The sequence below is a fragment of the Arachis ipaensis genome, chromosome B10 (assembly GCF_059453495.1).
Source record: "Arachis ipaensis isolate K30076 ecotype BB chromosome B10, ASM5945349v1, whole genome shotgun sequence".
NCBI lineage: Eukaryota > Viridiplantae > Streptophyta > Magnoliopsida > Fabales > Fabaceae > Arachis > Arachis ipaensis.
The window spans coordinates 133,621,054-133,644,507 of NC_142435.1; the positions used below are offsets into that span (position 1 = coordinate 133,621,054).

Consider the following 23,454-nt stretch of genomic DNA (forward strand, 5'->3'; position numbering starts at 1 on the left):
GTGACATTCTTAAATAAAAAAAATTTTTTTGATAAGATTCTTAAATAAAACTTAAATCTATGGTGAATTAATTCTTCACTTATTGAAATAAAGATACCATAAGAAAAAAAACTTGATCCAATTATACATAAAAGAGATGTCTATCTTAACATTAGATCTTCAACTTATGCAAGAAAACTTAAATTAATAAGTACCATATAAGACACCAATCTTCTTTTTATTTTTATTTTTATTTCTAAATGAGTTTTAGCCTTTTGCTAATGGAGCCGGTTGGAGGAGGGGAAAAAAAAAAGAGAGAAAATGAGAAGTTTGTGAAAATTAAACCACCTGATTAAATTCAAAAGCTCTATAATAAGTAAGAGCTTACCCCATCATTAGTAAATATTTCATAATAGCCTCGTTAGACCATATATCTTTTTTGGTAAATTCAAAGAGTAGATAGAAGTATAGACTAAAATATTTTGAAGCCACAAAAATAGTTATTAAATTGTTACGACCATATAAAAATATTTTATCTAGAGTAATTATTAATACGAATAACTATGTTAGAGCCATTTTAATTGTGTACATTCAATGTACTCACAATTAGAGAAATACATATTGCTGAACATAATAAATTAAAAATTTTTGTTGAAATTGTTAATTTAATTTTTTTTAAAAAATAATTTTAGATTTTTCTTTCTATCAGAGCACTAAAATCTTATGCTTATTACCAAATTTGTTGAAGAGATTAAATAGAATTAAGATAAAATCGTCGTGAACCCTTAAAATCAAGTAGTAATACAAGGGTTCTCATAAACAATAAATTAAACATATATAATTAATTTAAATTTTGTTACGTGGTTTATTTTTATTTTTATTTTTTTTCTTTTTTGAGGGGAAAAGAGAGAGGGAGGAGAGGGGAGGGTGTACTATTTTTTATTAAAAAGAATTTTAAAAAAATCCGATAAAATGGCTTCAATCTTGTTAATTGAAAATGAAACTGGCATAAAAATGAAAATCAAAATAAATAATTTTTGCGGATCAAAAATTAAAAAATAATACAAGTTTGGTATATTAAAAATCTTTCCAAAAAAAATTATCAATTCTACAATAAAACTGATGCCAAAGAAGCCATTGCTAAGAATAAGATAATAAAAACACTGAATATTTTGGAGATTGGAATAACCATTCATGGATTTGGTCAAGATAAAGAAGACTAAGTCTATTCCGGACAAGAAATTAGCATCAATCAATTCTTGAATAAGATAAGGTACCACTTTAAACATAACTCATTGATTGCAAAACCAACCTCCATTTACAAGTCAGTGAATCCCCACCTTCTAATAACTTTCCCTTTCCCATTAATGATGCCGAATTCATAGATGATGTTGCTTAGAAGCCTAATTATGTACCAATAAATGTCACTAATTAAGAAAATAGATTAATAGATGCAAATTTCAGTAGTCTACCAAAATATCTTTATGTTGGCATCCATCAAAATAAATAGAATTTAGCACATTTGTCTAAGGGTATAGCAATAAATTGTTTCTATTTATTTTTTTTATATATATTTCATATATTTGAAATATAAAAATAATAATTTCAATCACTTCTGGTATATCTATAATCATGATTAGATTTCAGACATAAGTTTCGAACGTTTTATTTTTAAAAAAAAAAAAAACTTTGCTAAGTAAGTAATAGTTTTTGTGAATAATTTGAATAATGAGTTCTAAAATTGACTCAATAAAATAAAAACACACTACATCTTCAGATTATCCACTTAGATTTTAATATTAGAATAATCATCTACACAACTAATAAATTAAATATCTAATATATTTATTATTCATATTATTTAGTATTTTCATTATTTACGTATACTTTTCCAAAAAAATTTCTTACTACTCATTACTCAATGGGTATGCTATCTGATGTGATGAACTCTTTGATCATATAAACTAGCTCAAGCTCCTCTTCCAAGATTACCCACCCTAATAACACTAAACATGGGCTATGACTATGATCTTTAATTAAGTTAATCATATTTAGGCCACACTTTTTCTTGTGTATTAACATTGAAAAATGAAAATGCCAACAATGATGAAAGTTGATTCAGTAAATAGTTGATTGGATCACTTCCACCAATCCATATATGTGTTCCTCATGTTCTTAGAAACGTAATATAATAATTAGAGATATTACAAAAATATTATGTGTATTTAAAAAATTAATTAGTTACTAAATAATTATATATTTGTATATAAATATATATTATTTAATTTATTTTTAATATATATTTTATATTTTAATATATATTTTATATAAATAGTTAATTTAGTGACTAATTTTTTTATACATATATTACGGTGGGTAACCGGAGATTAATGGGCTGGACTCGTTGGGTTGGCCCAATCGTCTGAGGAAGGAAGTCTCCGAGCAAGTTTGCGTTCCAGGGTCTCCGTTCGATTTGTGTGTGTGAGGGAATGGGGGTGGTACCTGCAAAGACACTCCGATGCCTAAGTCAGCAAGGGTTAGAGAGTATTGGGATTTAGTAATACCTGAGAGATGCCAGTGTATTTATAGTGGAGAGCCAATAATCACCGTTGAGGTAGTTCCACCTTTAAAGGAGGATAACCGTCCCTTTATATTAGGGAAGTTGGGATATGACTCTTAAAAGTGGGTTGAGAGATTTTAGGGGCAGTTACTTATTTGAATGAGTGCTATCTACCAGCTAATCTTCGTCCCCGACTTCTTTAGAGCAAGTCGTGGTAAGAACCGACTTCTTTAGGGGAAGGTCGGTGCAGAGTGAGGGTCAATCCTTTGGATTGGGCCTCTCGTTGGGTCCTGGGCCTTAGCGTTGGGTCAGGGTATGAACAGTGCCCCTACTCGAGCCCAATTTCTTTTAAGAGTTGGGGTCGAGTATTTTAACTCGGGATCGTAGCTGACCTGATAAGAAATTGACGTGATTTTTCAGAACCGACGTGTTTTAAAAATTCTCAACAGTCGCGTCTAATCAAAACGTCGCGTCCGTTAGAAATTTGCGTATTCATACGCGGGGATCAGTTACATTGGGAACGGTGCACCTCTTTAAATGACGGCCTCCGTTTTTACCATTATGCCCCTAACGTATTTATAAATACTTTCCTTCTTTTTCTTTGTTTCGTTTCTGAAAACTTTCGTACTTCGTCTCCTCTTATTCGAAAGAAGCTCTTGTTGGAAGGGATTCCTCCTTTCTCTGAGCCTTTTACTGCCCTATCCTTTTTTCAAGCAAATGTTAGTTCTTTTCTCTACTCTCTTTTTACGAAATGTTTTCGTTTGCATGTTTTTATTTTGAGAGGAGGGTTGACTTATAGGCTTCTAGTGACTCTGTTTTGTTTGAGGATTTGGTCCCAGGCTTCTTTAGAGACCCTGTTTTTGATCCTTTTTCTTTTTCCTTTGTAGGTTTCGCTATCCCCCTTTTTTTCTAGAAATATGTCTTCTATAGAACTTCTCGCTTAGTGGGTGGATGTCACAGTTCTGGGGGAAGAACCTTTTGTAGATACTGACTTTATCACCAATCTTCGCACTCATCATAAAATTTGTGCTTCTGATGAGGATGAGTCAAAATACGAACTGGTTGCCCCGGGTCTGGAAGACCGGGTTTGTTTTGGAAGGGTTTCTGACGAGGACCCTCATTTCTTTTTTTATGTATGAGAGTCTCTTCACTCGACTAGGAGTTTTTCTACCCTTTTCTTCTTTTGAAATTTCTGTTTTACACCACTGCCGTGTCGCTCCTACTCAGCTTCATCCCAATTCTTGGAGTTTTTTGAAGGTTTACCAACTTATTAGCCAGACTTTAGATTTTTCGACCTCTTTGAGGATTTTTTTTATCTTTTCCATATGACTAAGCCCTTTAGTGGGTAAAATAATAAACAACAGTGGATATCTTTCTGGGCTATTCAAGGTCGGAGAGTCTTTAATCTTTTTGACGAATCCTTCCATGATTTCAAAATTTTTTTTTTTTAAAGTTCAAGCTGTAGAGGGTCACCACCCCTTTTTCTTGGATGAAAATTATGTTCCTCGCTTTCCTTTATACTGGCTAGAGGCTTCTCCTGTGGAGAAGTATGGTTTGGACGACCTAGATGAGGTCGAGGAGGCTGTCGTGGGATTCCTCTGAGAAGTTTGGGGGAGGGCCCTTTATTTGGATACAAAGAAATTTCTCCAAGGGTCCCCGAGTTATGTTCGGGCCCAGATAGGTAGATAAAATTGTTCCTTAATTATTCCGACTTGTTTTTGACTTTCTAATTCTGGGATTCTAACTTCTTTGTGAATTGATCATTTGTCTTTTTCTTTTTCAGAAATGGTGAAGAAAGCTTCTGCCTCCTCTTATCAGAAAGTCCAGGATGCTAAGAAAAGATCTCGGGCGCAGGTGGACGCGGCAAGGGCCTCTGGCGATCTTCCTCCTCCTCCTCCTCCTCATAATTTGGGAACTTCCTCCCTTCCTATTAGGGTATCCTCCTCCTCTACTTCTTCTCTTCCTTCTCCTCCCCCTCCACCCCGACCTTTCCCTGAACCTGAGAAGAAGAAACGGAAGACCTATGGTTCTTCTTCCCGGGCTGCGTTTGATGGTCCTCAATTTGTCCGAACCCACCTTTTTTCTCATTCAACCATTAGTATGGATTATGCTATGGTTTGGAACCATCTAAACCTCATAGTTCAGGGAAGCGTACGGGCGGCTGGGATTTGTATCAAACTCCTGGATATTTTTGAACATACTCCCCTCAGTTCTTTGGGTTCCACCCCAAGAGTCGAGGAACTTGAGGGGAGGATTTCTTTATATCAGGAGGAGGAGAAGAGGTTGAGGAAGGAGATTACCAAGTTAAAGGAGGAGAAGGATAAGGTTTGGGAGAGGGAAAAGAAACTGATGGGCCAGTGTGCCATGGCGGAGGGCCTTAAGGAGAAAGCGGAGCAGAATTACATCAGGCTTTTTATAGAGAACTTGGACCTGAAAAAGGATCTCTCTGGGTGTCGGGACGCCTATCAGGACTTGGAGGATTCGATTGCTGAGGGATCAGAGGAGGCATGGAGGATCTTTAGGGAGCAAGTCGGAGTCATTGCTCCCGACTTGGATCTCTCTCCTTTGGATCCCGACAAGATTGTGGTGGATGGTGCAATTGTCTCCCCTTCCCGACCTGAGATGGACTTCGAGTTAAAGACTCAAGGGCAGAGGATAATTGAGCCTCCTCATCGGGGTGATATTCTGAGTTCTTCGGGGGTCCCTCCTGAGGTCCTTGTTCAACCTGCTCCGACTTCTGCTGACGCCGCTCCTACTGATGCCGCTCCGACTCCCGGTGGTGACCTTCCTTCTTCAAGTTAAATTATTCTGGCTATATGGGGGCCCGGCCTGTGGGTCCCCCCTTTTTTTTAAACAATTTATCTTTATGTTTAGTTTGTGGTGGTTACTCTCTGACAATTTTATGGCCTTCTTTGGCCATAAACAAAATCAAAAATACCCTTTTTTGGATAAAGGTTTTAGGTTATCTTTTTATGCTGGTGTGCATGCCTTTTTGCTTCGGTTCTTTTGGGAACCTCTTTCGATCTTTCTTATTTCCAAAAACCTTTTGCCATTTTAAAAAGGCTCTGACCTAGGCTGACCATCCTTTGTTTAAATTTGCTTGAACTTTTTCCAAAATTTTTGGGATAGTATTCGGCCTTTGGTTTTTGGTGTATTTTCTTATCTCTTTTTGGATTGTTCCTTATACCCAATTTTGGGTTTCATTGAGTTTCATAACTTAGGTTATTTTTGTGATGCATTTCATTCGTTCACGATTTTCTGACTTTGAGGTCAATTAATATCCGTGTTCTTTTTATGATCTGCTTATATAACCTCTTTACGCCGACTTGTACCTCGTCGTTTTATCCTAACGACCATCTAGGTCGGTTCATGAGATTTTCACGCTTTGTCGAGCTTAAGTCGGCGCGTTTCGTAGAAAGAGTAAAAAGCAAAAAGGAACTTATAAGAGATATTATAAAAGATCTTTGTTTATTTGCAAAGGTACTTTATTGCTACTAAGGGTTTTTTGACAGTTTGTAGACCCTTAGCCTCTACTTTGATGCCTCGTTAAAAACTCCCCTCCAGGAAAAACCCTTTCTTTTGGGAGAAAACCATGAAGTTGGGAAAAGAGTACATCAGGGAGTAGAGTTCGCTTTTAACTGTAGTACCTTTTCATATTACAAGCATGCCACGACCTAGGTAGCTCGGTGCCGTTCAAGTCGGTCACCTTATAATAACCTTTTCCTAAGACCTCACTAATTTTGTATGGTCCCTTCCAATTAGCAGTGAGCTTTCCCTCCTCAGATTTGTTGACTCCAATGTCGTTTCTGATTAGAACCAAGTCGTCTGGGGTGAAACTCTTTCGAATAACTTTTTTGTTATTTTTGGTGGTCATTCTTTGTTTCAATGCTGCTTCCCTTATCTGGGCTTGCTCTCGGATCTCAAGGAGCAGTTCAAGTTCCTCTTTGTGCTCCTGTATGTTTCCGACCTCATCATAGATGATCACCCTTGGACTTTGCTCGCCGATTTCTACTGGTATCATGGCTTCCACACCATAGGCAAGTCGGAAAGGTGTTTTCCCTGTGGCAGATTGTGGTGTCGTCCGATAAGCCCATAATACTTGTGGGAGCTCTTCAGCCCAAGCTCCTTTTGCATCTTGCAACCTTTTCTTCAATCCTGCCAGTATGACCTTGTTAGCTACCTCAGCTTGTCCATTTGCATGTGGATGTTCCACCGAGGTGAACTGGTGTTTAATCTTCATACTGGCTACCAGGCTTCTGAAGGTTGAGTCGGTGAACTGAGTTTCATTATCCGTGGTGATGGAATGAGGTATCCCATACCTTGTGATAATGTTTTTGTATAGGAACTTCCGACTTCTCTGGGCAGTGATGGTGGCTAATGGTTCCGCTTCTATCCACTTTGTGAAGTAGTCTATTCCCACTATTAGGTATTTTACTTGTCCTAGGGCTTGGGGAAAAGGTCCTAACAGATCCATCCCCCACTTTGCGAAAGGCCATGGAGAAGTTATGCTAATGAGCTCCTCGGGGGGAGCCACGTGGAAGTTCGCATGCATTTGGCATGGCTGACACTTCTTCACAAATTCTGTTGTATCCTTTTGTAAGGTCGGCCAGTAGAACCCAGCTCGGATTACCTTTCTGGCTAGCGACCTAGCTCCGAGATGATTTTCGCAGATTCCATTATAAACCTCCTTTAACACTTCAGTTGTCCTTGAGGTAGGGACGCACTTTAGCAATGGTGTTGATATTCCTCTTTTATAGAAGATATTTTTTACCAGAGTGTAGTGTTGTGCTTCCCTTCGGATTTTCTTGGCCTCTTTTTCCTCTTTGGGGAGGATGTCGAATTTTAAGTATTCGACCAAGGGATTCATCCATCCAAGGTTTAGCCCGGTTACTTCAAGGGCATCTTGTTTGGCCTCTGTTTTAACTACAGAGGGTTCTTGGAGAGTTTCCTAGATCAAGCTTCTATTATTTCTCCCTGGTTTGGTACTTGCTAATTTAGAGAGGGCGTCTGCTCTGCTGTTAAGATCCTGAGTTATATGTCTGATCTCGGTTTCTGTAAAGTGCCTGAGGTACTCCAAAGTTTTGTCCAAGTATCTCTTCATATTTGGGTCTTTGGCCTGATATTCTCCATTTATTTGGGAGGTCACCACTTGAAAGTCGCTGAATATTATCACTTTTGTTACACCGAGTTCTTCAGCTAACCTTAAACCTGCGATCAGGGCTTCATATTCTGCCTGATTGTTGGAAGCTGGAAATTCAAATTTGAGGGAAACCTCTATTTGTGTTCCCCCTTCATTGACCAGTATTATGCCCGTACCGCTTCCTGTCTTGTTTGAGGATCCATCTACGTATAGTTCCCATGTAGTTGGTTTTTCCTCTTGATCTCCTGCATATTCTGCTATGAAGTCGGTGAGGCATTGGGCTTTAATTGCCGTCTGGGTTTCGTACTTCAAGTCAAACTCGGAGAGCTCTATCGCCCACTGAACCATTCTTCCCGCAACATCTGTCTTTTGGAGGATCTGCTTCATGGGTTGGTTCGTTCGAACTTTTATTGTGTGAGCTTGGAAGTAAGGTCGTAACCTTCGTGAGGCTATTACTAAGGAGTAAGCGAACTTCTCTAGTTTATGGTACCTTAGTTCAGGGCCTTGTAGAACTTTGCTGGTGAAGTACACAGGATGCTGCCCGACTTCATCTTCTCGTATTAGGGCTGATGCCACAGCTTTGTCTGCCACAGATAAATATAGGATGAGTTCTTCCCCAACTAGAGGTCGGGTCAAGATTGGAGGTTGGCTCAAGAACCTTTTGAACTCTTGGAATGCTTCTTCGCATTTTGGAGTCCATTCGAACTGACATCCTTTTCTTAGTAGAGAGAACAATGGAAGGGATCTTAATGCTGATCCTGCCAAGAACTTGGAGAGGGCTGCAAGTCGGCCATTCAATTATTGAACCTCTCTTAAGCAAGTTGGGCTTTTCATTTCTAGGATGGCTTTGCACTTGTCAGAATTTGCTTCGATCCCCCTTTGGGTTAGCATAAACCCTAGAAATTTTCTAGCCTCTACCGCGAAGGTGCATTTTGCGGGATTTAGTCTCATCCCGTGTACCCTTATGGTGTTGAAAACTTGTGATAGGTCTGTCAAGAGGTCAGTTTCATCCTTGGTTTTCACCAGCATGTCGTCTACATAGACTTCCATTAAGTTCCCGAGATGGGGAGCAAACACCTTATTCATCAGCCTTTGGTATGTGGCCCCAGCATTCTTTAATCCGAACGGCATGACCACATAGCAGTAGTTCACTCTTGGCGTGATGAATGATATTTTTTCTTGGTCCGACTTGTACATCGGGATTTGGTTGTATCCCGAGTAAGCATCCATAAACGATAAGTATTGATACCCCGAGCTGGAGTCTACTAGAGTATCAATACTCGGAAGCGGATATGGGTCTTTAGGACATGCCTTGTTCAGGTCGGTATAGTCAACACATATCCTCCACTTGCCGTTTTGCTTTTTGACTAGTACTATGTTTGCTAGCCATGTCGGATACTTGACCTCCCTGATGAAGCCGGCCTCTAGGAGTGCTTGTACCTGTTCTTCCACCGCTTGAGCCCTTTCTGGACCGAGCTTACGCCTTCGCTGCTGTACAGGTCGCGATCCGGGATGTACTGAGAGCCTGTGGGACATAAGCTCGGGGTTTATCCCTGGCATGTCGGAAGCTTTCCAAGCAAAGAGGTCGGAATTATCTCGCAAGAGCTTTGTCAACCTTTGTTTTAGGTTTTTATCTAGGCTGGCTCCTATGTTGGTATTTTTCCTTCCTCCTTGCCGACCTGTATTTCTTCAGTTTTTCCCCCTGGTTGCGGCCATAGCTCTTTTTTGGCTCTTGCTCCGCCGAGCTCTATGGTGTGAACTTTCTTGCCTTTTCCTCTCAGGTTCAGGTTTTCGTTGTAGCAGTTTCTTGCCAATTTCTGGTCTCCCCGTACCGTTGCTATCCCCGCATATGTTGGGAATTTCATGCAAAGGTGAGGGGTGGACACCACCGCCCCGAGCCAATTTAGGGTAGTTCTGCCAATCAAGGCATTATATGCTGACCCGACATTGATGACTATAAAGTCTATGCTCAGAGTTTTGGATTTTTCTCCCTTTCCAAAGGTAGTGTGGAGGGGTAGGAATCCTAGTGGTTTTATTGGCGTGTCGCCTAACCCGTACAGTGTATCAGGGTAAGCCCTCAACTCCTTTTCATCCAATCCCAACTTGTCGAACGCGGGTTTGAAAAGAATGTCGGCCGAACTCCCCTGGTCTACTAAAGTTCTGTGGAGATGGGCGTTTGCCAGGATCATGGTTACTCCTTGCCCATCTTCTTTTGTAAATGAGATGGTGGGGAGGTTGGGTGCTTCGCTCCCGACCTGGTAAACTCGCTTGAGGTGTCTCTTGCGAGATGACTTAGTAAGTCCCCCTCCCGCAAATCCTCCTGAGATCATATGTATGTGTCTCTCGGGGGTTTGTGGTGGTGGGTCACTTCTGTCCCCGTCATCTCATTTTATTTTCCCACGATTGTCCGACCTTTCCATGAGATATCTGTCAAGTCAGCCTTCCCTGGCCAACTTTCCTATCACATTTTTGAGGTCGTAGCAATCATTTGTTGAGTGACCATACATCTTATAGTACTCACAGTAATCACTGCGGCTTCCTCCCTTTTTGTTTTTGATGGGCCTAGGGGGCGGCAGTCTTTCAGTATTGCAGATTTCTCTGTATACATCCACTATGGAAACTTTTAGAGGAGTATAAGAGTGATATCTCCTCGGCCTGTCAGAACCGACCTCTTCTTTTTTCTTGGGCTCCCTTTCTTTCTCTTTTGCTGAGTGAGGGTGCCCAGGTCGCCAACTCGGCTCTCGTAATCTGGCATTCTCCTCCATGTTGATGTACTTTTCTGCTCTCTCTTGTACATCACTCAAGAAGGTGGGGTGCCTTTTTTGATATGGACTGGGAGAAGAGACATTCTCTAAGTCCATTTACTAGCCCTATGATGACTGCCTCCGTGGGCAGGTCTTGAATCTCCAAGCACGCTTTATTGAACCTTTCCATGTAATCTCGTAAAGGTTCTCCAAGCTCCTGTTTTACTCCCAGGAGGCTTGGTGCGTGCTTTACCTTATCCTTCTGAATGGAAAATCGCGTTAAGAACTTTTGCAAGAGGTCCTCGAAACTGGTGACCGATAGTGGAGGGAGGCTGTCAAACCACTTCATTGCTGCTTTTAACAAGGTGGTCGAGAAAGCTTTGCAACGAGTAGCCTCGGAAGCATTAGCCAGATACATCCGACTTTTGAAGTTGCTTAAATGATGCTTCGGGTCTGTGGTTCCATCATAGAGGTTCATATCAGGACTTTTGAAGTTTCTTGGAACTTTTGCCCTCATTATGTCCTCACTGAACGGATCCTCTCCTCCCAAGGGCGACTCTTTTCGGTCACCGCGGGAGTTTCGATTTCTAAGGGAGGATTCTTGTTTTAAGAGTTTTTCCTCTAACTCTTTTCGCCGCTCTATTTCCTCTCTTAGATTCCTCTCCGCTTCCCTTTGTCGTTCTAGCTCCTGTTCCAGCTGTTCCAAACGACCTTGGTGGCGGTGGACCAATCCCATTAGCTCAGTCGCATGGGGTGGTCCTTCTTTTCCTGATTCGCGTCCCTCCGAGGAGTTTACCTTTGGGTTTTTTAACCCAGAGGTGCCTTCTCTATGTTGGTCGTTGACTCCCTGGTGGAGGGTCAGGTCCGCGTCATCCGGTGTCCAGATTTTTTTGTTCTGAATCGGACGTCGTATGACCATCTACTGGTGAATTGTCCGCCATTATTGGTTGATCTCTCGGGTCCCCGGCAACGGCGCCAATGTTACGGTAGGTAACCGGAGATTAATGGGCTGGACTCGCTGGGTTGGCCCAATCGTTTGAGGAAGGAAACCTCCGAGCAGGTTTGCGTTCCAGGGCCTCCGTCCGATTTGTGTGTGTGAGGGAATGGGGGGTGGTACCTGCAAAGACACTCCGATGCCTAGTCAGCAAGGGTGTAAGCAGGTCTAGAGAGTATTGGGACTTAGTAATACATGAGGGGTATCAGTGTATTTATAGTGGAGAGCCAATAACCACCGTTGAGGTAGTTCCACCTTTAAAGGAGGATAACCGTCCATTTATCTTAGGGAAGTTGGGATATGGCTCTTGGAAGTGGGTTGAGAGATTTTAGGGGCAGTTACTTATTTGAATGAGTGCTATCTGCCAGCTAATCTTCGTCCCTGACTTCTTTAGAGCAAGTCGTGGTAAGAACCGACTTCTTTGGGGGGAAGGTCGGTGCAGAGTGAGGGTCAATCCTTTGAATTGGGCCTCTCATTGGGTCCTGGATCTTAGCGTTGGGTTAGGGTATGAACAACATATAACATAATTCTGTTTATTTTTATAGAACTATTGATATTAGAAATTTTTAGAATTTCTTAAACCGCAATACCAATTACTAAGAAAGAAATACTCGAATGTAAAAGCGTACCTAAATTTATGAACATAATTAGAAGAATTTAATTTTTTTATCTTTTTCAATCAAAGCCTTCTTTACTCTTAATAGGGTTGAATTGTCATCTAATAGAAAAAGAGCTACGGAAGAGGCTTTAATATGTTAGAGACCAAAATCGTAAAATTACTATTTATATTTAAGGATGACACTCATTAAACCCTAAAACCTAAATAAAAATAATATCTAAAGTCCAAATAAAGATAATTGATTTTATTTTTATTTAATTCTAAATAAAAAATAATTATGAGTTATTCAATTTATTATTTATAACAATAAATAAGATCACCATTATATAAATTATTTAATTTAAAATAACATAATTTATAATTATAATTAACATATATATTATTCGCAAATAAATTAAAAAATTAAATAATTTTTCAACAATCGATCATTTTGTGTTTCAACCGATATGATTGATATCAAATTTTAAAATATAATTAAAAAGTGTTTAAAAACTAAAATTAACGGGACACGTGTATGGTGCTTGGATTACGCCAATTTATGAATGTTCATCTGTCTTTCTTCATATTTCTATTTCTGTATTTGAAGTACATTATCCAATAGTAAAATTAGGTAATTAGTAACCACAAATTCTAACGATGCCAACATCACTCAAAATCAATAAGGTACGGACTACGGTGTACCGCAAATTAAAACCACGTATTAATCAGATTTTGCAGTTCTCATTTCTCTATAGTGATGAGTGTGAATTGTGAATAAAAGACCCTGATTGAGACAGTGGCAATGAATGGTGATGAGATCCTCACTTTCTAATAATTCTAGTAATAACTATTAATAATGTATGATCATGCTTCGCACGTATCTTTATAGTACAAAATATTATGTAATTTGCGAGTAAATAGTCAAATTGATTTTCAAAATTTATTTATTGATTAAAAGTTAATTCTTAAAAATTTCATTAAATTAAATTGGATTTTTAAATTTACCAACATCAATAACATACGTCTTTATGCAGAATGATTCGGGAGACCAACATGCATGATTGATGTTGATAAATTTAGGAGACTAATTTTAGTAAAAATTTGATTAAGAATAGACTAAGAGAAGATACTTGAGGGAAAGAGTCTGTGTATTTATTATATGTCTTATGATATTGGCCCATGCATCTAACGCAGGGCATGGTGCGTCTAACACACCCAAACAGAACCAAAATGACCCTCCATTTTGGCCTTGCGTCTAACGCATGGGGGCTGCGTCTAACGTACCCCAAACAGAGCCAATTTGGGTCTCAACTCTCAATTCTACCCCCTGCGTCACGCATGAGGAGGTGCATTCAACGCACCACAACCAAACACAAGTTTAGTGTGGATGTGCGTCTAACGGAGGGGAAGATGCGTCCAATGCACACCTCCCTCTTTTTCTTTTGCAATTACATTTTTCTTTAATTCCATGCATGCATGCTTTCATACTATTTAGTTTTCAATTTTTGTTTTTTCTCCTTTATTTTTGTTTGAATTTTGTTTGTCCTTTTTCCTTTACTAGCTTCGAATCATATCCCCCCATGCCCACCACTAGATCTTAACTTTCAAACTCCACCCTCCATTCAATTCCCTCTTTTTTCCTATAAATATACTGTTAGAATTTTTATTCTAATCGTAGTCTAATTTGTTAATATAAAAATTAGTTTAGGTGGTGTTGTAATTTTTGATTAATTATATTGGCAGTTGATCTGTTCTTTGATGAAAAGAACACGATTGTTCATAAACTTTATAAAGTTTGGGTCCCCAATTCTGATTACAGATATAACAAATAAACACACTTTGATTTCATCTCATTCTATGATTCAAGAATTGGAAGTTCCAAATTAAATCAAAGGATTTATTGGCAATGGTCGGAGGTACGTAAATTACTGATTTTATAAAATATCTAACATGTGGTATCAGAGTCAAATTGTCCCTGTCTTGCCATTTCAAAATTTAATTACTGTGCATTATTTTGATAAATTATTTTCAAAGAAAAATGTATAGTATGAATTTTGAAATAAGTAAGAAAAATCATTGAAATTAAAGTTGACGTACCATAAGAAGAGGGAATAATAAATAATATTCCCATAAAGAATCTTCTAAATTTGTGTCGTAGTTGTTCTTCATAATAGTATAATTTTCCATGATTCCTATAAGTTTTCTTATTCTTGAATATAAAAAAAAAGGAGAGAAGAAGAAAGGGAAGACAGTGGAAGAGAGAAGACAGAAAGAACTTGTTTCAATGGATGGATTTTGTTTGTTATATAACATTAAATGCTTGCTACTTTTACGTTGAAGTCGTTGGGTTTCAAAATTTAAATTTGTTATAAAAATTCAAATTTTGGTTGCAGTGAGGTTTGAATTTGGATCTTCTAAATATTGGCAAAATAGTTGTCCACTAGATCATCTTCACTTTTGATATTAATCATGTTATTGAATTTATTTATTTAATGATTATATTTGCATGCAATATAAATTCTTCCGCTGCATATCATATTGTGATTAATATATGATTTATTGAGGAGTAGCCACAGCATCCTTGATAATAATTATATTTAAAGAAATCACATAAATATTAATATGATATATTTGTAATTGTTGTGAACTATATAATAAACTTACCCACAGGAATTTATTATGTTATTCACATATAATTAGATTGAAATAGAAAATATTTCTTACTTCTTAATTAGCCTACAGGTATTAAGAAATAGTATTTTATTTTCTAGTTTCAATACTTTAGTTAATATAGTGAATATTATGTGTGTTAAAATCTTTGCCCACAGGTAGATTTTAATGACACTATGATTCATATTTATTTTGATATGACTTTCATTGGCATGTATTATCATATATTATGAATTTTGATGTGTCTATTTAAAATTGAGTAATGTTAGCATGATTTATTATTTGCAGCAGTAATGATATCTGAAACTGTATCTGAAATTCATTTGTTAAGTGGTGACAACTATAAAGAAAGGAAAGATAAGATTCTCTTTCACTTAGGGTGTGCAAACCTTGACTATGCTCTTCGTAGGGAAGAGCCTCCGACACCTACTGATGCTAGTTCTCAAGCCGAGGTAGCATTATACGAACGGTGGGAGAAATCCAACCGTTTAAGTATGATGTTCATTAAGTCTCGTATTTCAGCTAGTATCTGAGGTTCAATTCCTGATTGTAGGAATGTCAACGATTATATGAAGGCTATTGATGAACAGTTTGAGTCTTCTAGTAAGGCACTTGCAAGAACCCTAATGGCACAACTGTCATCTATGAGGCTTACCGGTGTAAGAGATGTGCGTGAACACATCATGAGGTTGAGAGACATTGCAGCACAACTAAAAGCTTTAGAGGTTGAGATCTCTGATTCATTTCTAGTGCATCTTATTCTAAATTTTCTTCCTGTCCAGTACGGACCATTTAAGATTTCTTATAACACACATTAGAAAAAATGGTCCATTAACGAATTACTAGTGATGTGTGTGCAAGAGAAAGGAAGTCTAATTCAGGACTTTGGTGAAAGTGCACTATTAGTGACAAATGAGGGTGGTAAAAAGCAAGCTCATAAGAAGAAAGGAAAGGGTATTGTATCCCATTCTATGAAGAAAGAAGGTGCACGGTGTTTCTTTTGTGAAAAGAAAGGACACATGAAGAAGGAGTGCCCAAAATTTAAAGTTTGGCTTGAAAAGAAAGGTATTAACCTTTCTGATCTTATTCCTTCAGTGTGTTTTGAATCTAATTTTGTTGAAATATGTCATGACACTTGGTGGATTGATTCTGGTACTGAAATTCATATTTCAAATACCATGCAGGATTTCATAAGGAAAATGAAACTGATAGGAAGTGAACTAAGCATCTATATGAGCAATCGGATGCGTTCACGTGTGAAAGCTGTTGGAACATTTAGGCTTGTATTAAGTACTGGTTGTATTTTAGATTTAGAAAAAACCTTTTATATTCCAGATTTTTCTAAAAATTTGATTTCTTTATCTAAGCTTGTAAAACAAGGATTATGTATAAATTTTTATGATGATTCTATTGACATTATTAAAAATTTTAATATTATTGGACGCGGTACTTTAATTGGTGTGATTTATTTAAAATCCATTTAGCTAATAATGTTCCATCTAGTCTTATAGTTATGCATGGTAAAGGTATGAATGAAAAATTCTCCATGTTGTGATACCGAAAGTTGGGACACATCCCCATTGAGAGAATAAAGAAATTAGTAAGTGATGGAGTTCTTGAACCTCTAAACTTTACTGATTTTGATACTTGTGTGGATTGCATTAAGGAAAAACAAACTAAAAAATCTCTAAAAGGTGTTAAGAGGAATTCTGACATATTAGAAATAATTCACACTGACATATGTTGTCCTGATATGTCCTTAAGTGGTCAGAAATACTTCATCTCCTTTATTGATGATTATTCACGATATATGTATCTCTATATGCTTCATAATAAATATGAGGCATTGGACGCTTTTAAAGTTTATAAAGTTGAAGTAGAGAAACAATGCGGAAAGAAAATTAAGATCGTGAGATCAGATAGAGGTGGAGTATTCTATGGGAGATATACTGGAAGTGGACAAGTACCTAGTCCATTTGCAAAGTATCTTCAAGAGCATGGTATTGTGGCACAATACACCATGCCTGGCACACCAGATAAAATGGTGTAGCTGAAAGAAGAAATAGGACTTTGCTGGATATTGTGCGGAGTATGTTTAGCAACTCCAATCTTCCTTTATCCTTGTGGAGTGAAGCTCTTAAGACAACTGCATATATATATTAAATAGAGTTCCAATAAAGGCAGTTTCTAAAACGCCATTTGAGCTATGGAAAGGTTGGAAACCTAGTTTGAATCATATACGCATTTGGGGTTGTCCTGCTGAAGTTCAGGTTTATAATCCACAAGAAAGGAAGTTAGACCCAAGGACGATAAGTGCCTATTTTATTGGCTATGCAGAAAAGTCTAAGGGTTATAGATTTTATTGTCCCTCCCATTCAAGTAAAATAGTTGAATCTAGAAATGCAAGGTTTTTAGAGCATGATGTGGAAAGTGCGAGAAATCATCCTCTTAAAGTTGTTGAGAATGATAATGTTTGTCAAACCTCTCCATGTACAAAAGTAGTTGTTCAATACAATGCCCATACAGATAGGGTCAATGTAGAACAACCTATTACTAATGATCCACATCATGAAGATAATGTTCAAGCAGATCATATGGTGAAGGATCAAACTCTTCATAATGAAAATGTTGTTCAAGAACATATTGTTCAAGAGTAACTTCAAGAAAAGGGAGAATCTATTATGCCACCACCTTTACAAGAGGTTGATGATACAACATTAAGAAGATCAACAAGAATCAGAAAGCCTGCAATTTTTAGTGACTATGTAGTGTATCTTGCTGAGTCTGACTATGATGTTTGTTATGAAAATGACCCAACGACGTTTTCACAAGCAATGAAAAGTCGTAATTCCAATTTACGGCTAGATGATATGAAGGATGAAATGAATTCTATGGCGGATAACCAAGTTTGGGATCTTGTAGAATTGCCTGATAGGGAAAAGGCCATTAGCTGTAACTGGGTCTTTAAAACCAAGAAGGATTCATCAGGCAATATTGAGCACTATAAGGCTCGACTTGTTGCCAAAGGATTTACTCAAAGGGAAGGAGTTGACTACAGGAAAACCTTTTCTCCTGTTTCAAAGAAAGACTCTTTTCGTATCATTATAGCATTGGTAGCACACTTTTGACATGGAATTGCATCAAATGGATGTGAAAATGGCATTCCTTAATGGAGATTTGGAAGAAGAGGTTTATATGAGACAACCCGAAGGGTTCATCTCAAGTGCTGGTAAGGAGTTAGTTTAGAAGTTTAAGAGAGCAATGTATGGTCTTAAGTAGGCTTTCTGACAGTGGTATTTGAAGTTTCACAATGTGATTTCTTCATTTGGGTTCATTAAGAATATTTCTGATCAATGTATATATCACAAGGTTAGTGGGAGTAAGATCATATTTCTCATCTTATATGTAGATGATATTTTGCTTGCAACAAATGATTTAGGGTTGTTATATGAAGTGAAACAATTTCTCTCTAGACATTTTGATATGAAAGATATGGGTGATGCATCTTATGTCATTGGCATAAAGATTCATAGAGATAAACACAAAGGAATTTTAGGTTTATCTCAAGAAGCCTATATTAATAAAGTTCTTGAGAGGTTTAAAATGCAAAATTGTTCACCAAGTGTTGCACCTATTGTGAAAGGTGACAAATTCTGCTTAGATCAATGTCCCAAAATGAACTTGAAAAGAAACAGATGCAAAATATTCCTTATGCTTCAGCCGTTGGAAGCCTAATGTATGCTCAGGTATGTACAAGACCTGACATTGCTTTTGCTGTTAGCATGTTAGGAAGATATCAAAGTAATCCAAGAATTATCCATTGGAGAGATACAAAGAAGGTCTTAAGGTACCTTCAAGGGACCAAGGACTTCATGCTTACATATAGACGAATCGAAAATTTGGAAATTGTTGGATACTCAGATTCAGACTTGGCGGGATGTGTTGATTCTAGGAAGTCAACGTCAGGATACATCTTTATGCTTGCTGATGGAGCAGTATCTTGGAAGAGTGCAAAACAATCACTTGTAGCCACACTACAAAAAAAAGTGTTTAAAATGGCATTTATATTATGGGGGTTTTAAAAAACTGCCATAATATTTAGATATTATGGCATTTTATGATGCTGCCATAATTAAGTTTTAAAATTGCAGTTTTTTTTTGGGATTTCGGCGGTTTTCAACCGCCATTATCCAAGCCATTACTTAAAAAATAAAAAGGCCCAAACCGAAGAAAAACCTTAACACTGATCTGGTGAAAGTGAAACCCTACAAAAGTGAAGCTGCTCCAGTGATCTTCTTAGCAGCGCTCTCCAGCGACTGAAACCCGAAATGACGATCTTCTCCAGTGCTGCTCCGGTGACGATCTTCTCCAGCGCTGCTCCAGTGACGATCTTCTCAGCGCCGTTCTCCGACGAATCGATACTTTCAGTTTTCACTTTCTTCTTGCTGTTCCTTGAGCTATCTTTTTAGTTCATTTTTTCTATTTTTGACTTTTCTTTTTCTTCACTCTTGGTGAAATTGAAGTTTTGGTTGTTGATCTGTGATGAACAGAAACGGTGATTCTGGATCGAGGAGTTAGGGTTTTGATTGAGAGCGATGAAGAGAGGGAAGATCGCGATAAGGAGGATCGACGATTCCACAAGCAGGCAAGTGACGTTCTCGAAGTGAAGGAATGGTTTGTTGAAGAAGACGAAGGAGCTTGCGATTTTGTGCGATGCTGAGTTTGGAGTTATGATCTTTTCCAGCACTAACTCTATGATTTCTTCGGTACTAGGTACTCGCGATCCTCGCTCTAATAAGCTCTTATATTAGATAGATCTTTTCTTTTTTGTGACTTCTCTGTCGATCTTTTCGTTTTTTGCTCGCTTTCTCTTTAACGTTGATTGCTCTATACGTTTGTTTCTCTTTCACAATGACTGCATTGCTGATTTGTTGCTTATGAGAATGGCAGTTTTAAATATGAAGATTGACATATATAATGCTAAGTCAACTAACTGTCTAACTGTAATTATTTAGATTTTCTTTATTTAAAAAATAAATGTATTCTCGTTGCTGTGTGAATGAATGCTTTTGTTGTGTTTGATAAAATGACAGGGTTCAATTATAGCTATTACTATGGTTGTTATTATACTGAGCCAGAACCTTTTTTCAATTTATATCATAATTTCATGCTAGTTTGAGGGATTGTAGTTTACTCAGCTGCCAGCTCAGTCAGTTAGAATTAGAAGTAGTTAGAAGCTGTTTAGTTAGTTAGTTATACTAGATGAATAGTTAGACTTAGCTAAGTATGTTCCAGGAATAAGCTTGGTCTGCAAACCAGCTTTAGCCTCCTTTCTGTGTACACAAGAGTAGAGAATTTTAGTTCAGATTGTAATCATACTTTATCCTTCTCTGTTCCATATAATACTTATTCTATTATTTATTTTTCATCATTGACAATATAGCTTGTTATATTACCGATACAGAGATGGCGAGAGTACGCATCAAGAGGACTATCGGGGTAAACATCATTTGGTTGCAACCAACGAAATGAAATTCTACTTGGATGCTTCCCCAAAACAAAAGCTTATTTCTAAGGAGTTCAAGAGAGGTACATTTTCTCCTTGCAGATGGGATGCAAATCAGGTATGCTTTACTCCATATTTCACATACAAGATTTGCATGTGGCCCTTAATCTCTAGAAATAAGTATAGAAGCCTGCATTGGCCCAATTTGTATTTTGTTGATTGATATATATAGATTCTATTGAAAGTTGGATACCACCTTTATAAGTCTTTACAGTGCCTCTTTGTTATTCATAATCCAAATTGGTCGTTCATGCAGATGGTATTAGTCCTGGTGGGATTCGCTCTTGGATTAAGAGGTGAATTGCCAACCAACACTTTAGATGAATCTCAATAATCAATATATCATTCAAGCATTTAATAGAGTCTTAATTCCTTACTTTATATACGTGTTTAGGTGAACTGTATGTTGTTTTCTTCAATTTAAGTGAACAAAAGACAGTGATAAGTACAAAGACATCGTCTCTGGCTGAAGTATCTTTTTCTGATAAATTGAACCAATTCAGAACTTGATTTGCAGAGAGCAAAGCAAGGATTTACTAGAAGATTATGGGATTGATGAAGAGTGAGGGTCTGTTGGCCAGAATTGGTCTATCACGTAAGTTTTCCAATTTCCCACTAAGTTTATTGGGTTGTAACTATTAGAAGAAGACTTATTTTTATTGATTTTATCACATAACCACATCCTCCATTGCATATACACAACTACTTGTTTAAATTAAAGTAATTGAGCCTCGATCACTAATTTAATTTCTTATTTTGAGACACCGAGGATAGCAAGTGTCAGAAACTCCGGATTGATAAAATATGATGCAGTTGACTATACATTATAATAAAGAGACCAACTAATTAAGGGGTCGGGGGTGACTTGCTTTACTATTTGGACCAAATTCTACATTAAGTATATTTATAATCAATTCATTCAATTATGCTTGCTTTTTTACTATAGTAGAATAATTAAACAAAGAAGAACAGTATGTGCATTATTTAGCTAATTTTACTCATAAATTGAGATAGATTGAACGTTAGTTTTAATAATGGAGTCTATATACTAGATAGTGCATTAGTGCTTCCATAATGTTATGGTTTCAAGTGTTTGATGCAATTCACGTGAAACAAATGGCAATGAGCCCTTAGAAGGAAATTCAAAATATATAATCTGACAAATTTGTCAAGATACTTAGAAGTAGCATTGTATTTTTAGATGTTAAATTAAGCAAATTGGTTTGTTATAAGCTTCTCAATGCTTTTGCTTATTCCTGGCTCTTGTTAAATTTAGTTTACTTTTGGTTATTTTCGAAGGTTGTGGAGATGGAAGCTGATATATTGAAGTCTTTGAAGTTTGAATTGGGTGGTCCAACAGTAAAGACCTTTCTAAGGTGCATGCACATGTAATTCATGAAATCTTTCATCGACGTATTGAATCATCTTTTCTTAGCTATACTTTTTTCATTGACATGTTGGCTCGCTTTGCATTTCATTTGTATGTGCAGAAGATTCTCTAAAGTTGCTCAAGAGAGCAAAGATGTAAGTGAACTCTTGTTTCAATATACTAGTTGCTAATTTTTAGAAAGCATGTTAGTATGTTAGTGATAGTAATTTACTCTATACTAATGAAATTGCCAAAAATATTGTTTCTAGTTTATCAGTTGACTAACATTATTCCTGTTTCCTGGTGCAGACATCAGACTTGCAATTTGAGTTTCTCACTAGCTACCTCGCAGAGCTCAGTTTGTTGGATTATAATTGTGTAAAATTCTTGCCTTCTTTGGTGGCAGCATCTGTTGTATTTCTAGCAAGATTTATGCCAAGTCCAAAGACACATCCTTGGGTAATGTTTCATTCTTCTAAATCACAGATTCAATATCCAAGTTGGATTCAATTACTAAATTAAACGTTTTGTTTACAGAATGCAGCACTTTATCAACTCACTAGATATAAACCTGCCGAATTAAAGGAATGTGCTCAAATATACATGATCTGTACCTCAGCAGGAGAGGTGGCTCTTTGCAAGCTGTGAGGGAGAAATACAAACAACATAAGGTAGTTGTTTTCCACTAATTAGGAACCTGAATTTATATCGCCACATGAATAGATCTGTTTGAATTGTACTTGACACTGTTAGTTTGTGAAAATATCCTTAGTTATTTATTTCTGGTAACTTCAATAGATGGTTATAGTACATTTTTTTATCTGTGTATGAGTTATGACCGTGATGCATCTCCATCAGGTTTATGATTATCTTATTGATACTGCTGCTCGTGATCAAACAAGAGAGTGCACCAATGAGTTCTTGGAAAGTGTTAAAAGCCATGACCTAGCAAAAGCTGAGATTCTCAACATAATAAACATCAGGCCCACCAACATAGTCGAAATTCCATCACTAGAAGAGTTAGAAAAGTTAGGAAGTAGGTCTTCTGGAGTGAGCAACAAAGAAGCATGATCTTGCATGATAAATATTTTATGTATTAAGGATATATATATAGATAGTAAGACGAATTATTGAAAAATGTTATCTTTGATACTTTGTTTTTGGATTATGACTCTTGATTTTCGGAGATTATGTATGAATTAAAAATCTTGTTATAATGTTTGATTTAAGGCTATGCCTTTTGATTATTAATAGATTTTAAAGTTTGAATTCCAAAAATGTCACTTCAAATAGGTAGTTTCAATTTCATTTTAAAGAGTATAAAATTGTCATCAAACTTAGGTAAAAACAATGATTAAAAATCGCCATTTTAAACGAAAACGGTGCCATTATATTCTGGTAAAAATGACGGTTATAAACTGCCATTTTAAACGAAAAGGATGCCATTAAACCCAGGTAAAAACAGCGGTTAGAAACTGCCATTTTAAACTAGGAGGATGCCATTAAACACAGGTAAAAACGGCAGTTAGAAACCGCCATTTTAAACGAGAAGAATGCCATTAAATCCTGGTAAAAACGGCGGTTACAAACCGCTATTTTAAACAATAACAAAACCGCCGTAATAACCAGAATGGCGCCCAGAATACCGGCGTTTCTTGGAGGCGCCGTTTTTGGTAATAATGGAGGTTGTAACCGCCGTAATTTTCATAAAAAACCGCCATTTTAACCCCTTTTTTTGTAGTGCCACTTCTATCATGGAAGCCGAGTTTATTGCTTGTTTTGAGGCTACATCACAAGGTGTTTGGTTAAAGAATTTTATCTCTAGGCTTAAGAT

General features: G+C 37.2%; 1 protein-coding gene across 1 annotated transcript; it reads left to right on the forward strand.

The window, feature by feature from the left end:
* The first annotated feature begins 13,235 nt into the window (after positions 1-13,235).
* Positions 13,236-15,904, forward strand: LOC110268295 (uncharacterized). Its single transcript, XM_088493695.1, has 5 exons — positions 13,236-13,931; positions 14,977-15,137; positions 15,239-15,482; positions 15,525-15,750; positions 15,870-15,904. The coding sequence occupies exons 2-5, from the start codon at positions 15,082-15,084 to the stop codon at positions 15,902-15,904; spliced, it is 561 nt and encodes a 186-aa protein (XP_088349821.1). The 5' UTR covers positions 13,236-13,931; positions 14,977-15,081.
* The last annotated feature ends 7,550 nt before the right edge of the window (positions 15,905-23,454 follow it).

Excerpts from the sequence above, each read along its gene's own strand:
- LOC110268295 (XM_088493695.1), top strand. The coding sequence starts at position 15,082 with ATGCTCTTCGTAGGGAAGAGCCTCCGACACCTACTGATGCTAGTTCTC. Across the intron at positions 15,138-15,238 it reads ATGCTAGTTCTCAAGCCGAG|GAATGTCAACGATTATATGA; the intron begins GTAGCATTATAC and ends TCCTGATTGTAG. Across the intron at positions 15,483-15,524 it reads TCCAGTACGGACCATTTAAG|TTACTAGTGATGTGTGTGCA; the intron begins ATTTCTTATAAC and ends TCCATTAACGAA.